Genomic DNA, 16868 nt, shown 5'->3' with positions numbered 1-16868 from the left:
TGTCCAACTGTCAGCAACCGGGGGGTGGGGTGCGAGGAGGTGGCTGGGCTGGTGCAAAACAGCGCAGTCTCCGCCCACCCCCCAGAGGTGAATTGCTAATGTGCATGGCTAATGAGCTGGTTTTAAAATGGCCAAAAAGGGTCGCGGGAGCGGGACTTTAAGCATCATTGAAAAATCTCACATTCATCAAAGTCTCAACCTCTACGGCATCATAAGTGTTGCAATGGCCTAGTGGATAAGGTTCCTGCCATCCAACCACAAGGTCACAGGTTCAAATCCCGCCTGAGCAGTCTTGTTAGTGTGTCAGCCACTTTGAACTTTAACCAATACCACTTGGTCTGGTCACATGATCAAACTTGATAATGCATATGCGCCCCCACCTATTCTCTTTACCTCTTTCAATCTTGGTTTGTGTTAACATGTTTCTTGTTTATACCACTGCACTAAGATTGATTTGCACTGGAACTACAGCTTTGGGCTAGTTAACTTCAGAGTGAGACAGAGTGCAGTTCATCAACAGACAACAGTCTCTGCAACTGTGTGTACACTGTGGCCTAGAGGCAGAGTGAAAGTCTGCTGACCATGAGGTTGTGGGTTTGATACCTACCTTGGTCAACCATTTGAATGGTGATCACTGCTTGCACTATTTGCTAATTCTGCAACAGCGTTCAGCTGCTTTCAGCAGTCACTCGCATTTCCATCAGGAAATGCTACTTTATCTAGTTTTCTTTTATGATACGTCAAAATGTTGCCAGCCAATCAGAAGCGATCCTCAGTTCACTGTGACCCTGACCCTCAGGTCCAGATGAGCTGTTTGGTTCTGTTCTAACTCTGCCGGTGTGTTTGATGCAGGGGGCGCACGGACAGCCTGGACCCCCCGGAACCGGTGGACGTCGAGGAGCGAACGGACAGAAGGTTTGTGACATCACTTCCTGTCCCGTCAGTCGTACTGAGAGCAGACGAAGTTAGATGATCTGTGTCTGAGCAAAGTATGGTTCTGAAAGTATTTGATCACAACCCAGAGTCATCAGAATTCATCATTAACAAATAAGATCGGAAGGATTCATCACTTCATGAGGATCCAGGTGTGTGTGGAGATGTCGGGTGTGTGTGGCCAATAGAAACAAGACAAAGTGAAAGTCATAAAACAAAGAGACTAATGGAGGAAACTAAAATGAACTAGAATGTCATTTAAAAAAAATCATTGGAACAGATCACAGTGTTCAGTCAGTGGAAGAATGAAAAGTGTTTTTGTCTGTGCAGCATTCAGACCAGGGGTCTCCTGGATATAAGATGCAGGTTTTCCGAATGACCACTCAAGTTTTCAAGTTTTTGTATGATCCATCAATCCTTTGGAGAGCTACCGCGAAAGGGGCTGCGAGCTATCGGTAGCCCGCGAGCGATGTGTTGGAGACCCATGGTTCAGACTAATGATGTTTTTATAAATAAATTGAGTCTGGAGAAGAAGGTTTTGAACCTCAATCTGTTGTTTCAGGGTCAACCAGGAGATCCAGGTGTGAAGGGAGCTGCAGGGTCTGAGGGACCCAGAGGAGCGCCGGTACAAAGCTGAACATTAACTACAGTTCAATATGAAGTGTGTGTGTTTGTGTTAATATGAGACTGAGCAGCCTGGTTCTGTTCCAGGGTCTGGACGGGAGAGACGGCCATGGACCTCCAGGACCTAAAGGTGCCATGGTAAAAAAATATATCTAAAGGTTTAGTCCAAGTTTGACCTTGTCATCCTAAACCACACACTGACCTCTGACCTTCTCTGTACAGGGAGATCCTGGTTTTCCTGGATACCCTGGAGGATCAGTGAGTCAGAACCGAACCCTGATAAAAAAAAAAAAACCCAAGTGATCCCAATCAACGCTTGGCTCAGAGTGACGTATGTAAGATGTGTTCAGGCCGGGCTGAGCCATCTGAAGACCGGATGGATTTAACTTAGATACTAATGAAAAGAAAACTGAATGTGCTATATTTGGGAAATCCGACCGACAGCTTCTCCTCTCGGCTCAGGTTTTTTAAGGCTCAAAGCTCTCTTTTGGCACCTGCAGGAATCAGTATTTATTTATTCATAGTTCTTACATAGTTTGAGCTGTTTTCATTTGCATTATTGTGCTGACCTGTGCAGCTTAGTTTCCTCTCTGAGAAGGTGCTGTTGTGTTTCAGGGTGACCCCGGTGACAAGGGAACCAGAGGATATCCAGGTCGTGACGGAAACGATGGTCGAGATGTGAGTGAAGCAACAACTCTTTGTTTATATCTTTAGAATTCATTTGAACTGTTTTTTTTTTTTTGTTCCCAGGGGAACTCCGGCAGACCAGGAGCTCCAGGCACTCCTGGAAACCAGGGTTATACGGGACACAGGGTAAGACAGAGATCAAACCTTTGGAGCAGCTGAATGAGACGGTTGGGGTTTATTCAGACCTGTGGCTTGTTTGCTTTGGTCTGATCAGCAGCTAAAACGATACTATTGCTGCATTTTTTCTTTTGGGTAATTTGTGTTCACATGGTAACAGTCCCAGTCGGTCCAAAGTTGGAAACAAATACCTTGTGTGAACCAACTGTTCTCTAATTGATCACAAATCTTACCTAGAAGGACCTGGGAAAAACAAAGAAAAACATGGAATAGAGGTCTCAACTGGCCTGAAAATTAAACGCTGTTGAAACCCGATCAGATCCAAGTCTTTTGTCTATATTCTTGGCCCAAGTCCGACCCAAACACTGCCCAAAAAACAGGAAGCCGACCGAGTCATCCTAGGTATAAATTGTTTAGCCCGAACCAGTACGTCTGGTTGTTGAGAACCATTGACCATCAGCAGTGTGTTGTGTGGAGACCAGACCAGCCTTTTTTGGCAATCTCAGCCCGCTTCTTTTATCCCACAATCGAGCGTGATTGCTGTGTTCACATCTGAAGCAAACGAACCAATCTTTGGGGTGAAACGCTCCCTGTTTCTGAACAACTGCTCCAAACAAGCCAGGTGTGAATGCACTCTTTAATAATGAATGAGCAGAATTGACATTGTGTGTTTCCTCGGTCCAGGGTCCCAGAGGTCCTCCTGGAACCAGAGGATATACTGTGAGTCCACCTTAAATCCACCTTAAATCCACCACACCCACAATTCATACTGTGTTCTGTGTCCAACACCGTCTCCTGTGTGTGTGTGTATCAGGACTGTCAGCTGGTCAACCTCATCAAAGACAACTGTGGTGAGTGATGGAAACACAAACACACACACATACAAACATGTTACAATATCAAAAAATCAAAAAGTTCTGACCCGTTTCTCTGTCTCTCCGGTCCACAGCCTGTTCTGCTGGTGCGTACCTCTCTGTGTTGTGTATCTGTGAACTGTGGTAGTGGTGAGTACGGTCACATGATCCACTGCTGACGAGCTGCCAAACCACTGAAAGTATCAGATAAACATCGACACCTCTCACCCCCTCCCTCTCTGGTCTCGTGTGTGGAGTTTATTTTGGACTCAGATTGTTGGTGAGATCAGACTCAGAGTCGATGATGATGAACGGCTGAAGTCCAAGTTCGAACAGAAGAGATGAGCTGGATAGATAGATAAATAAGAGAGTGAAAGCAAGGGAATCATTAAAAGAAACAGGGGAGAAATTAACAACCTAGGATGATGAGCACTGACAGGTGAATAACACTTGAGCATGGCTCCTGTTAGTGGGTTGAATATATGAGGCAACAGGAGAACATGTTGTCTCAGAGCGGATGTGTTAGAAGCAGGAAAAATGGTTCAAGTGTCAGGAGTTTGACAATGAGGTCCAAACAGTGACGACTGCGTCAGTACATCTCAACAGCTGCAGCTCTTGTGGGGTGTTCCTGGTCTGCAGTGGTCAGGATCTATCAGAGGTTTGTCCAAAGGAAGGAGCAGTGCCAAGACTCACTGGTCCAACAGACCAGCTACTGCTGCTCAAACTGCTGAGGAAGTTCATGCTGGTTCTGATAGAAAGGTTTTTGAATACACAAACATCACAGTTTGTTGTGTAGCGTTGAGTCCATCCATTCAATCTTCAATAACTCATAACGGTCAAAAAGTTGAGTGTGGAACAATGGACACTTCCCACCCTCAATGATCGCCGTTTCGGCAAGGTAGCGGGTATTTAATATATGTAAATCAACATATCGGTAGGCCAATGCTTTGGCGGCGTAGTCTCCACCTCGCATTAATAGGTGGCCCACACAAGCAACAAAAAAGTATGAGTAGGGCGTTCATTATAGCCAATTGAAATTACAAACAAAACAAGCTGGTAGATGTCTAGTGGTCCACAAAAGACATTGGCAACGGTTGTGTTTCTCAATTCTGGTAAGTGAACAACAATAGTATTTGATTAGAGACAACACTAACTGCTGAAATTCGTACACTACACAAATAAGTACATAGTGTACTGGTATACTACATGATCCAACTAGTCCTCGGTCTGCCCCGTGGCCTCCTCCCAGGTGGAGGTGCCAAGAACACCTCCTATAGGGAGGCTCCCTGGAGGCATCCTTACCAGATGCCCAAACCGCCTCAACTGACTCTTTTCCACACAAAGGAGCAGTGGGTCTGAGCCTCTCATGGATGACTGAACTTTTCACCTTATCTCAAAGGGAGACCTCAGCCTATCCTCCTGAGAAAACCCATTTCGACTGCTTGTATCCACAACCTTGTTCTTTCGGCCATGGCCCAATCACTCATGACCACAGGTGATGGTAGTAACGGAGACCGACCAGTAGATCGAGAGCTTTGACTTTTCGCTCAGCTCTCGTGGTGAGGTACAGCAATTGTAATACCACTCCTGCTGTGGCAATTCTCTGGCCAATCTTACACTCCAATGCCCAATACCCCTTGAACAAGGTCCTGAGATACTTGAACTCCTTCACTTGGGGCAAAGACTTGTTCCCTACTCTGTAGTGTTGTGGTCAAGACCGCCTAACCCAAGATTGAGACAAGACCAAGACCAGATCATATCTAGATCAAGACTAAGACTTTGAGAGGGGTCGAGGCCGAATAAAATGTCAAAGGTCTTGACCAAGACCAAGACCGGTCTCGAGTACCACAACACTACTATCCCAAGAGTAGGCAGTCCATTGGTTTCCTGCTGAGAACCATGGCTTCAGACTTGGAGGTTCTGAACCTCATCCCAGCTGCTTCACACGCAGCTGTGAACTGGTCCAGTGAGTGATGAAGGTCATAGGCCAATAGTGCCATCAGGACCACATCCTGATGGCACGACATGTGTTGTATCGTCCTCAGACTCTTGGAAACAGTTCTTGTTTCTCTTTGAGATTCTCTGTGATTCAGTGTGAGGAGATCAGAACAGTACAACACAATGTTGTCTGCTGCAGCAGCTAAATCCATTTAACCCAGGAAAATGTCTGTTGTAGGAACCTCTTCTTTTCACTCTAAGGATTCTGGGATTTATCTGACTGCAGCTTTACCTCCTCCAGGAATGTCTGCCTGCCCGGCCTTCCCCACGGAGCTTGTCTTCGGTCTGGACATGTCCGAGGACGTGACCCCAGCCGCCTTTGAGAGGCAGCGCTCCGCCCTCCTGTCCCTGCTGGATGACATCACTGTCTCTGAGAGCAACTGTCCCACGGGCGCCCGGGTGGTGGTGGTGGGCTACAACACCAACGTCCGGTACCTGATCCGTTTCCAGGACTACCACAGCAAGAAGCAGCTGCTGGAGTCCGTGAGGAACATCGTCCCAGAGCGCAGCAGTTCCCAACGCCAACTCGCCGCCGCCATGCGCTTCGTGGGTCAGAATGTCTTCAAGCGCGTCCGAGCAGGGATGATGATGAGGAAGGTGGCCGTGTTCTTCTCTGGTGGACCGACCCAGGACGTCAACGACATGGTCACCTCTGTCATGGAGTACCGGGCCCTCAACATTTTCCCTGCGGTCATCTCTCTGAGGAACACGCCTGCGATTGCTCGAGCCATGGAGGTAGGTCCCTCTTTTCTTTTCTTTTCTTTGGCTCTCAGCCACTGAAGTGGCTTGTTGAAAAAATCTTATGTTCAGCAAAGATGGGAAATCTTCTCAGATGGTTCTGTTGTTATTTATTTATTTAACCTTTATTTAACCAGGCAAGCAAATTAAGAACAAAATTCTTATTTTCAAGTGCAGCCTGAAGGGGAAGGGGGAGGGGAGTGCTAAAATTGAAAAACAAGGTTAATAAATTACACAGAAAAATTCTATATAATACAGTACATACAATACTGTATATCAATATAATACTACTATATTATATTATAATATAATATTATAATACTAATAATTATAGTTTAAAAGAGTAAGAATAGAAGGAAAGAGTTCACGAGAATGTATGCTCGTGAGTCCGCCTACGGTGAGAACTCTATCATAAATGAAGCAGCTTAGCAACTGCTCAGTTGGCCAATCTTGGGCTTTGAGAGGTTTTGTTCTTTCACAAAAATTAGCAGAAAATAGCAATAGACCTGGCTTCTAATTGAGACCAGCTTTTATTTGCTCAAATCTGGAGCCAGACCCGGCCCAGTACAGGAGGCCAGAGTTTGTTGGAGACCCTGCTTTTATTTGAGAATTTACGGTATGTAGTATATGTATTTGGTATGTAAGACTGAGAATGTGTCTTTATTCTCAATGTTATTGGTATGCTCTCTATTTGTTTAGGATTTTCATCTATAAAGAATAACTTAAAGCTTTTTTTTTTTTTTTAAATTGGTGATCCCCAAACGTTTTTAAGATTGCACCCATTTTTTAGACTAGGGATGCCAAAGTTGCCTTTAAAATATATTCTTAATTTCATCCCCTGGCTGTGATTTGGATCAGGCAGAGTGCTCTTGGACTTCAGCCCAGCAGGATGAGAGCCTGAAGAACTCTCTGAGCTACTGATGATCAATTGAAGAAGTTGTTGAACCAGACAAGAGAGATCAGGAAAAAAAACATCTTTTTGTTTAGTTTGATGATGTTTGGAGACATCCCAGACCTTCAGCAGTTTGTCTTCCAGAGGATAAAAATGATTCTTGTGCTTAACGACTGGAGTTCTTCTCTCAGTGCCAGACACTGAGCTCCCTGTCTTTCTAATGTTTCCTCTGGGTTTATCCACTGATGATGACAGCCTCTGTTTCATCTCAGGTTGATGACACAAAACACTACGTCGTCACAGTGCTGGGGAGGGACATGGCTGCTGACTTGAGGAGTGTGAAGAACTGTGCCATTTGTTACGGTACGTTGTCTCCATTGTTCAAAACCTTTAAGTAGGCCCTTTCTTTTCTTTTACCTTTATTTATTCATTGAGGGCAAATTGAGAACAAGCTCTCTTTTCCAGTGACGCCCTGATTACAAACAATCCATCAATACAATATAAATCCGAATCCAAAACATTAAGATTAATCTGATTCCAACAGTTTGGTGGATTCAGGAACAAAATGTGATTTTAATTGAATTTTTAAAAAAAGAAAACGTTTTTAAAATTCCACAAAAAAGTGATTAAATTCCAAAAAAAAAAAAAAAAGTGGTCAAATTTTGGAAAAAAAAGGGGTGAAATTTCAAGAAAAAAGTTTTTTAAATTCTACAAAAAAGTGATAAAATTAAGAAAAAAAAGTGGTCAAATTTCTAAAAAAAAAAAAAAAAAAAAAAAGGTGGTCACATTTTGAAATAAAAAGGGGTCAAATTATGAAAAAGATTAAAAAAAAGTGGTCAAATTTCAAGAAAAATGTTTTTAAAATTCTACAAAAACCACCCCCCCCCGGGGGTCCCCAGACCACACTTTGAGGACCACTGCCCTAAATGCCTCAGATATGCACTATTTAGTTTACTGATTTTAAGTGTTGCACCAGCTGAGATAGTTACAACGTAGTCATAAGTTATAACTTAAATCCTACACTTAGTTCTTGGCAGGTGTAAAGTCATCCGTAGTGGTTGTCATGGCGCAACGTTTGGAGAGGTGGGATGATTTGGAGGAGGGGGAGAGAGATCAACTTCTTCTCCCAGCTGTTTTACATCGGCCGCGTGTTCTTCGTGACAGAATACACCCTTTAGATATTTATGATGATGTGGATTTATATTCACGGTTTCGTTTCCCACGAGCGGAGATTCAGCGGATCACTGATCTACTCGCCGCGGAACTGGAGCATCAGACGGAGAGAAACGGAGCACTCAGTCCCTCACTGCAAGTTTGTCTGGCACTTCGCTACTTTGCCACCGGGTCTTTTCAAAACTTGGTTGGGGACTCGATCCGTGTGCACAAATCTACCGTGTGTAGAACAATAAGAGCTGTCGCGGTAGCACTGTGCCAGCGCTTTAACCAATATGTGAAGTTCCCAACGGCTGAAGAACAAAATGCGACCCGTCAGAAGTTCTATCAGATCGCAGCTTTTCCAGACATCCTTGGCTGCGTGGATGGAACACACATCAGACTGAAGAGGCCACAGAAGAATGAAAACGACTTTGTAAACCGAAAGGGGTTTCCTTCGATCAACGCCATGGTTGTGTGTGATGCTGATTTGAAGATAACCAACGCTGTCATCAAATGGCCAGGGGCAAAGCATGACAGCTTCATCCTCAGGCAGTCCAGCCTCTGGAGAGACTTCGAGGCAGGAAGATACCCCGGGAGGTTGCTAGGCGACTCGGGGTACCCCCTGCGGAAATGGCTGATGACACCGTATTTAAACCCCACAAGTGCCAGTGAGCAGCGCTACAATTCAGCTCATATCCGAACAAGAAATGTGGTGGAGCGATGTATTGGTGTCCTCAAAAATCGATGGGCCTGTTTGCAGAGAGGTTTGCATTATATTGAATTAATGTACCTAATTCGTTCTTTATTTGTAGACTAATAGCCTAATGGAACATCATATTAATAATTTATAAGATTATTGTTCAGGTAGCCAAACATCATAAATGATCAAGATTGCATATTCTATAGGGACTGACTTATTCCACTTTGTCGTGCCTTTGGTCACAGGCATTTTAATGGAACCTGACAGAGCTGCTGCAGTAACGGGTGCCTGCGTTGTCCTTCACAACCTTGCGATGATGTGGAAAGTGCCACTAGTGGAGGAGGAAGTTATGAATGAAGATGATGGCGACCTACAAGTTCATTTTCACGAAGACCATCTACAAAATGAAGCTGCAACTGTTCGTGCCTATATTGCAGCATCCTACTTTGGCTGACAAATCAGAAAAGAAGAAAAGGAACATGATCATAACAGTATTGCTTTTATTATAGGCTACAGATTAATACACACACAAAAAAAATTCTAATTGATATATCATACACATACAAAATGATCTAATTTCCATTTTCAAATAATACATAGCCTATTGAATCAAACAATTAGCCTACTTATTTTCTATATTGAATCAAACAATTACTTATTTTCTATATTTAATCAAACAATTACTTATTTTCTATATTTAATCAAACAATTACTTCTAATTCTATCTAATAATATTTTTTCAAATAATAGGCCTACATATTGAATCAAACAATTACTTATTTTCTAACTCTATCTAATAATAATTTTCTAATTCTTGTTCAATTACAAAACAAGAAAGAAATACAAATGCTGTATAATAATAAATAATCAAAATCGAATGTAATCATTAGTGTGTGTCTGATGGTATCCTAAGGTGTAAGTGCAGTTGTAAGTGTGACGGTGTATCCCTGTGCTTTCAGATCCTCTTCCAGTTTGAAAATTTCTAAATTCAATTTTACTTTTTCAAGTTCAATTTTTTCTTTTTCTGCTTTGATTTTTTGTGTCTCATGATTTAGTTTTTCAATCTCCGCATTAAATAATTGGCATCTGAGTTTATGTAAGTCCTCAGACATGATTGGAGCAGGAGGCATGTGTTCTTTAGGACGCTTGGCTGGTGGTGGCACAGGCGGGCTGCAAGCTTCTTCCTGGATGCGGGGTTTAGGCCTACTCTTTCCTGCACGACAGGAGGGCTCAGGGTGTTGGTGAGATGCTGGTGATGGCACAGGTTCTTCAGCTGGTGAAATGAAGGTTGGTGAGGCTGCTTTAGGTGGAGGAGCTGGTGTAGGTGGTGACGGGGTTGCTCTTGCAGCTGGAGGTTCTTGGGGACTTTCACTTTCAATCCCATCTGAAAGTCCAACAACAGAGGGAGAGTCCTCTCCGATGATATCCAGCACCAGCGTCGAGTATGGCCCCATGTCAGGCTTAGGTCCTCCTCCTGTGGGGACATGACGAGGAAAGTCCTCCACAGCTTGCATTTTCAGGTCGCTCCACTTCTTCCGTACCTCCTTAACGTCCCTGTGCTCGACTCCTTTCGCATTTATGGCATTTGTGATGTCATCCCAGATTTCTTGTTTTTTTTTATTTGTAACAAAGTTGTTGAATTTCGATTCCAAGATTGCTTGATGTTGTTTATATTTAGTAATTAATATGATTATCTCTTCATGTGTGAAATTTCTTTTTCTTGCTCTGCGGTCAGTCATTGTCAAACCCCTGCAAGAGGACACAAAGTAATCAATCAGTCAAAATGTAGTTATAACTCAAATTTACAAATAACCAATTTGCCTCAGAGAACTTTACAAGCAGTAGCTACTACACATATCTGCCGTTAGAGTGGTGAACCGGGTGAGGAAAAACTCACGGGGAGATGCAGATATCACAAAGGCTACAAGTTACACTCGCACCGCCGCCCGGTGGACGCTACATATGTAACCGTCTTGAGTCGTTAATAAAGCATTACTTTGTGCTTTATAGGTATAGTCTTTTAACACTACACTAAAATGTAGGTTTCCTCTCAGGTGTGTGTGTGTGTGTGTGTGTGGGGGGGGGGGGGGGTTGCGACACAGCAGCGCGATCCGGTAGGAGCTGTCCATGGTTACAAACAAAGAAAACTGACTGGTCAAAGTTATCATGACGTGAACCCTACGTCACGGTAAAACATCAAATAATAGCAAATAATAATCATAATAATAGTAATAAAGAGATCGTTGATTCGGCGGAAATCCGGCTTTACGGGGACGGGACCCTTATGCGGGGCTTTAGCCTACATGATCAGGGAGTCTGTCTGTTCCCTGTGCTTTTTTTTTTTTTTTTTAACATTTGTCCACTAGTTTGCTCCTAAATAGCCTCATATTTAATTTAGGATCCAATTTAGAAGGAAGAAATTTCGATTTTATTTTTCCTCGTAGCCTAGTCATTAAGGCAAGCCCGTGCTAACGGATATTACCGGTCAGTTAACGGACAGCTGTGCTCCGTTATGGAACCGGATCGTCCGTTGACTTGACAACGGACGGATACACAGCGGCTCTAAACGTTTGCCTAACTGTTTGTATTTGTCCCTCTATCTTTGTTAAAAATATTTTAATGTTTTCACAGCTCAACAAGTGACTATTTAACGATTTATTAATTCACAAGGGATGTTGGATCTGACAAAAATTAAGCTGTCAGAGCGGTAGGCTGCTGTGTGTCAATCATGCTTGTTAGTTACATTGTTTCAACTAACGTGATGGCCTAGTACATAAAAAATAAACAAAACAAAACAAAAAAAACTACCGTGATTTATTGTGAATGCCTCAAGCCAACCTTACCTTGTAGTCGACAGTTTCGCCACTCGATGTCGCTGTGTTTTTCTCCAGTCGTTGACCGGTTGAGGGAGGATTTCACATGAGACGTTAAACACTGCACGAGGAATGATACTTTTCTCTCATTGGCTACTTTATGTGATTACGTCACCATCTGCGACAACGTCTTGCTTAGTTTAGACGTTGTTAAGATGAAACGTAAGTCTCTGTGGTGCAACTAAACAAAGATACATCTTAAGTATCACCTTAACTAGTTTCAACGTATCATTTAGTGTGGACTTTACACTCTAACTTAAGGTAGAACTTACACAGAGCTGGTGCAACAGGCTGCTGATGTTTGACTCCGGTGCTCAGACCCCTGCACACACCCAGACCAATGCTCCTTCAGCCCCGAGCTGCAGCCGCAGCAGGTGGACGTGGACCTGGCCGTGCTGCTGGACGGCTCCAGGGAGATGCAGGCTGACGAGTTCGCCGGTGCTCAGCAGCTGCTGGGTTCAGTGGTGGAGCAGCTGGTGGTGAGCCAGCAGCCTCGACAGGCCTCCACCCAGGCCCGGGTGGCCGTGGTCCAGCAGAGCGGCGCCCAGACCCCCCAGCTGGAGTTCGGATTCGCCACGTACCAGAACCGGGACTCGATGCGGAGCCACCTGGTCCAGAGGATGCAGCAGCGGGGCGGCTCCTCGGCGCTGGGCCACACGCTGCAGTACACCCTGAGGGAGGTGCTGCGAGGCCCGGCCCGCAGGAAGAAGGTGCTGCTGGCCGTGGTGGGCACCGAGACGTCCTCGGCCGACCGCGCCCTGCTGCAGCGCGTCTCCCAGAAGGCCCAGTGCGAGGGCGTGGCGCTGTTCGTGGTGACGGTGGGCGACCGCTACAGCCGCACGCAGGCGGAGCAGCTGGCCAGCGCTCCGGTCCAGCAGCACCTGATCCACGTGGACCGGCTGAAGGCGGACGAGCAGGGCTACGTCCAGCGCTTCTTCAGGGTCTTCCTCAACGCCGTCCACAGTGAGGCCACGACCCGGCACATCGGCAACATCTGGACTCTGCTGTGACGCTGCACTGACACATCTGTCCTGTTTGTTTCAGAGGGGATCAACAGGTACCCCCCTCCCTCTCTGAGGCAGACCTGCAGTCGACTCCCCGGCCGAGGCGACAGCGACTTACTCAGTCGGGGGTGAGTCTCCATGAATGAACTGAAATGAATTGTCAAACCTGGCAACGCAGCCCGCAGGCCATGTGGCATTGTTTACAACACTTGACCGCAGCGCACGTTTGCCGGCATGCTACGTTAGCTCCGCTAGCTACGTTAGCTCCGCTAGCCAGCGTGATGGACCGTTTTTAACAAGAAAAAGGAGAGAAACCAGCTCAAAAACCAGACGGACAGACACACAGTGTTGTAACGAATAGTGGAGTGGGTGAGAGTCTGAGGAAGCAGCAAACAAAAATCAGCACGAAGACACCAGAGAGGGGATGAAGGCAAACGGTGTAGGCTACCCAGTAAGAAACAAAAAAATAGGAAGCACAAGATGAGCACAGAAAATTTCAAGACAAGTGGGCAGACGAATTTTTATTTGTTCGGCATGAACCCTCTGTGTTTAATATGCAACAAACCCTCACTGTGATTGACAACAAACTACATTAAGAAAGTCAAGGACATGCATGGCCAGCTTCCCCTTCCCGCAGGCGGAGCGGATCAGGCCTGCGCCTCGCCTTCGCTTCGCCAACGAGGCGTGTCCAGGAGCAGTTTGCAATTTTCCTTCGAAACGCAGCGGGGCGCATCCTGCCTACTTCCCTCCCACCGGCGCAAATGGCATAGAGGGAGGAGAGAAGGCGTGGAGTGGGTTTGACACAGCCGAGTCAGATCTTCACCAATCAAATGAGCTCCTCTCCTCGCCTTTAAATCCGCCGCGCGCGCGAGGCGCACGTTTGATTTCACCGTGGAAGAGGGAGGCAATTGACTTGGTGCGCACACGTCACCAAGACCTCACAGGCAGGTTTCCACAGTTCCAGGCACATTTAAATGTGATTAATAATCACAATAACCCCTATTTATTTTATCTGAATCAGCACATACACGTATATCTATATCGATTCTCCCTCACACTGATGACAGATCAAAGGCTGTCAGCATGCGTAATGCGTAAAGGAGGCATCACGGAGCGTCTCTCTTTTTCTTTTTTCTTTAGAATTTACCTGAGATGGGAGATGTTAATATCTGCTCACTATCTGATGCCGAGGCTGGTTGTGGTTTGCTGTGAGAGATGATAGTTTATTTGTTTTCAGTTTTATTTGTTATGGTCGCGTGACGATGCGGCGCTGGCCCCTAATAAATCAATAAGTAAATAAATAAATATAGGATCATCTCAACGGCACAGTGTGTAGTGTCAACACCTGCTCTTGGGACATCCACGGCTGCTTTTTAGTCCAGTCCCTCCCTGGTTTCATCTGTGTTAATTCAGTCAGGCTGAGTTTCTATTACGCATGCCGACAGCCTTTGATCTGTCATCAGTGTGACGGGACAATCTATATAGATATACGTGTATGTGCTGATTCAGATAGTTACAATAGGGGTTATTGTGATGATTATTATTATTATTATTATTATTATTAATTGCATTTAAATGTGCCTGGAACTGTGGAAACCTGCCTGTGGGGTCTTGGTGACGTGTCTGCACTGCGCGCTGGACAGTCAAAATACCAGTCCGCTGGCTGCGCTTCGCCTTGCGCTGAGATTAGACCAGGTTGGAGCTGGCGAGCTTTCGGCGCACTCTCTGCGCGGTCTATCGGCAACAAATTGTCACTGCGCCACGGTGAATCTGTCGACACCTCCCCCTGCTGCGCGACCACTCCCATCTCGGCGCACAGCAGTCTACCAATTTACCGAATCCGCTGCGCACGTTGTTGCACTGGAGGAAAATACCACTTCGCCAGCTGCGTCAGGGCTCGCCTCGCTGCGCCCCCCTGAGTTGCACCAGGAAAATAGGGCCCATGGTCTTAAATGAAAATGTACTTGCTGTGTTGTTTCTTTTTTGGTGGGATGTCCAATTTATATGTAGAAATGCACATTTGCAAAAGTGACTTAGTATGTTGTCGCAAAAGTGGCTCTCCCCGTGATTTTGCACTGCCAATGTGGCTCTTGTGAAAAAAATAGTGAGGATCACTGGGGTAGACAATATAAGTTTGCTTCTTTCTGCCCCCGTTCATGCAGTAAACTGTTTTTATTTTTCATTATTTTAATGAATGATACAACTTAAATAAACTCAACTCAGATGACTTAGTTGTGACCTCTGTGTGCAGTCAGGGGTCGGCCCAGCCTGACGGGTGGATGGCTGACGAGCCACCGCTGATGGAGGAGGAGGAGACCAGAGACCTCAGTCAGAGTCCAGTGACCTACGTCAATGGTAACACACACACACACACACACAGATTCATAATGCACTATACAAACAACAATAGAATAAATGTAGACTGAATAAATTCATGTCTAATAATATTTTCTATTCAAGTCCAGATTATCGTCACCTCCCAAAAGGATTTAAAAGTGAGAGAGATTTTTAACGAGCTAAACTTTATATTTTCATACCAGAACACACAGCTGCTTAGTTTGTCGACTGTCTTGCAGTGAATTTTTATTTATTTATTTTTTTTCAAATTTTGAATAGAAAATGGCCGATATAGAAAGTGGAACATGTTTTCTTTCTTTTTTTTTTCCAGTTACAGGAAGTTTTACTTTGAAACTTCAGAGTCGATTCAGAATGAAACAGAAATAACAAGAATAGAAATTTAGATTTTGGTTTAATAAATGAACCAAACTATGTCAAAAAAACAAAAAAAACACAATGATCTCTGAGCCAGATGTAGCTACACGACCATGTGTTGGTGTCACTGTTCGGTCCGTATCCATGGTAACGCACAGTCGTCTACAGATGGAAGTGGTTGTCCTGTATTTTACAGACCAAAGCCTAACTGTGTGTGTGTGTGTGTGTTTCCCAACAGTTTCAAACATCCCTGAGATGACGAAACCGATCAGTTTGGCTGCTAAAGGTACACACACTCTTGCACACACACTCATTTACTAACACACACAGAGATGGACAGAGTACTCCACCCCAGTACTTGAGTAAGAGTACAAATACTACTGGTCAAAATTTACTCTGTTACAAGTAAAAGTAGCTCAGTCGACATGTTACTGGAGTAAGAATAAAAAAGTACTTGCTTTTAAAGGTACTTAAGTATCCAAAAGTTAAATTTACTTTAAGTAAAAGTAAGAGTACCCCAGTGCCCCCTGACTTTTCCACTTTTTCTTAGACTACGTATGTATTATCATTTCTTATTTAGCCTACCTTGTTTTGATGCTAATGCAGCATTACTATGAGTATTAGTCAGGGTCTAAGCAGAATAAATCAGTCATACAAAGATTAGACTACTGGGGTTTTTGTGGGCCCCACTGGGCGCTGGGCCCCTAGAGTTATCATCACCTTTCTCCCCTAGACAACGGCCCTGCACACTTACACACTCTCTCCCTCTGGTCCAGATGTTTGCTGGCTCCCTCGTGAGCGCGGCAGCTGCAGCTCCTTCAGCATCATGTGGTTCTTCAGCAGCGAGCACCGCCGCTGTCTGCCCTTCAGGTACGGCGGCTGCGGCGGGAACGCCAACCGCTTCGCCACGCAGAGGGAGTGTATGAACCTGTGTGCCATGAAGACCGTGGGAGGAAGAGGAGGAGGAGGATGAGGAGGAGGAGGAGGAGGAGTAGAAGGAGTCGTGGCCCAACGCCGGCACTGAAGCGAAGCCGGGACTAAAAGGACTCGTGGACGTTTTAAAGGAACAATCATCGCTCATTAATAATATTCATGTTTCACCGCCGTGACTCAGGATCCATCTGCTTCCTCCATCACTTCTCGTTTCCACGTTTCCATAGCAGCATGAGATATTTTTGTTTTTGTACTGATCCAGTTTTTTTTATTATTTTTTTTAATAATAATTATTAAAAGTTACATGACAGGAATCCACCAGAGCTCAGCATCGTCTGTCAGTGTCTCAGCCTGGATCTTTAAATCCCTTGTTTTTCCATCCAGGATCATGTAATGTTTGACCGAATCCAGATCCTGAGTGTTAAATGTGACTGAGTATGAGACTGAAGGCTGACAGGTCTGTAAACAACAGCTAGAACAGCAGCATGAGGTTAAAGGGATAGTTCACCCAAATTTGAAATTTCCATATAACGGTTTCAAATGGATACCAACTGTCTTCGTAACAAAAAGACACACCAAAAAACATCCAAATACCTCCATGCTGCTCGTCTGTAATGTCCGTCTTGTATTGAAGCCCCGAAATGCGAA

General features: G+C 44.9%; 1 protein-coding gene across 1 annotated transcript in view; it reads left to right on the top strand.

Moving 5' to 3' along the window:
• LOC146972757 (collagen alpha-6(VI) chain-like) overlaps positions 1–16277 on the top strand; it is a 42494-nt gene extending 26217 nt beyond the window's left edge. Inside the window, exons 25-38 of the mRNA XM_085803246.1 lie at positions 853–915; positions 1496–1558; positions 1645–1695; positions 1780–1815; positions 2173–2235; positions 2308–2370; positions 3046–3081; positions 3176–3209; positions 5440–5948; positions 7116–7206; positions 11890–12534; positions 12616–12703; positions 14827–14930; positions 16064–16277. Of these exons, the coding sequence (XP_085659372.1) occupies positions 853–915; positions 1496–1558; positions 1645–1695; positions 1780–1815; positions 2173–2235; positions 2308–2370; positions 3046–3081; positions 3176–3209; positions 5440–5948; positions 7116–7206; positions 11890–12534; positions 12616–12703; positions 14827–14930; positions 16064–16260 (2043 nt within the window). The 3' untranslated portion in view covers positions 16261–16277. The remainder of the gene's footprint in view (positions 1–852; positions 916–1495; positions 1559–1644; positions 1696–1779; positions 1816–2172; positions 2236–2307; positions 2371–3045; positions 3082–3175; positions 3210–5439; positions 5949–7115; positions 7207–11889; positions 12535–12615; positions 12704–14826; positions 14931–16063) is intronic.
• The last annotated feature ends 591 nt before the right edge of the window (positions 16278–16868 follow it).

This window comes from Trachurus japonicus, chromosome 16 (assembly GCF_045865225.1).
Source record: "Trachurus japonicus isolate A0001 chromosome 16, Traja_1.0".
NCBI classification, from domain to species: Eukaryota; Metazoa; Chordata; class Actinopteri; order Carangiformes; family Carangidae; genus Trachurus; species Trachurus japonicus.
The sequence above is the reverse complement of the archived record's forward strand: the minus strand, read 5'-3'. Positions and strand labels throughout refer to the sequence as shown.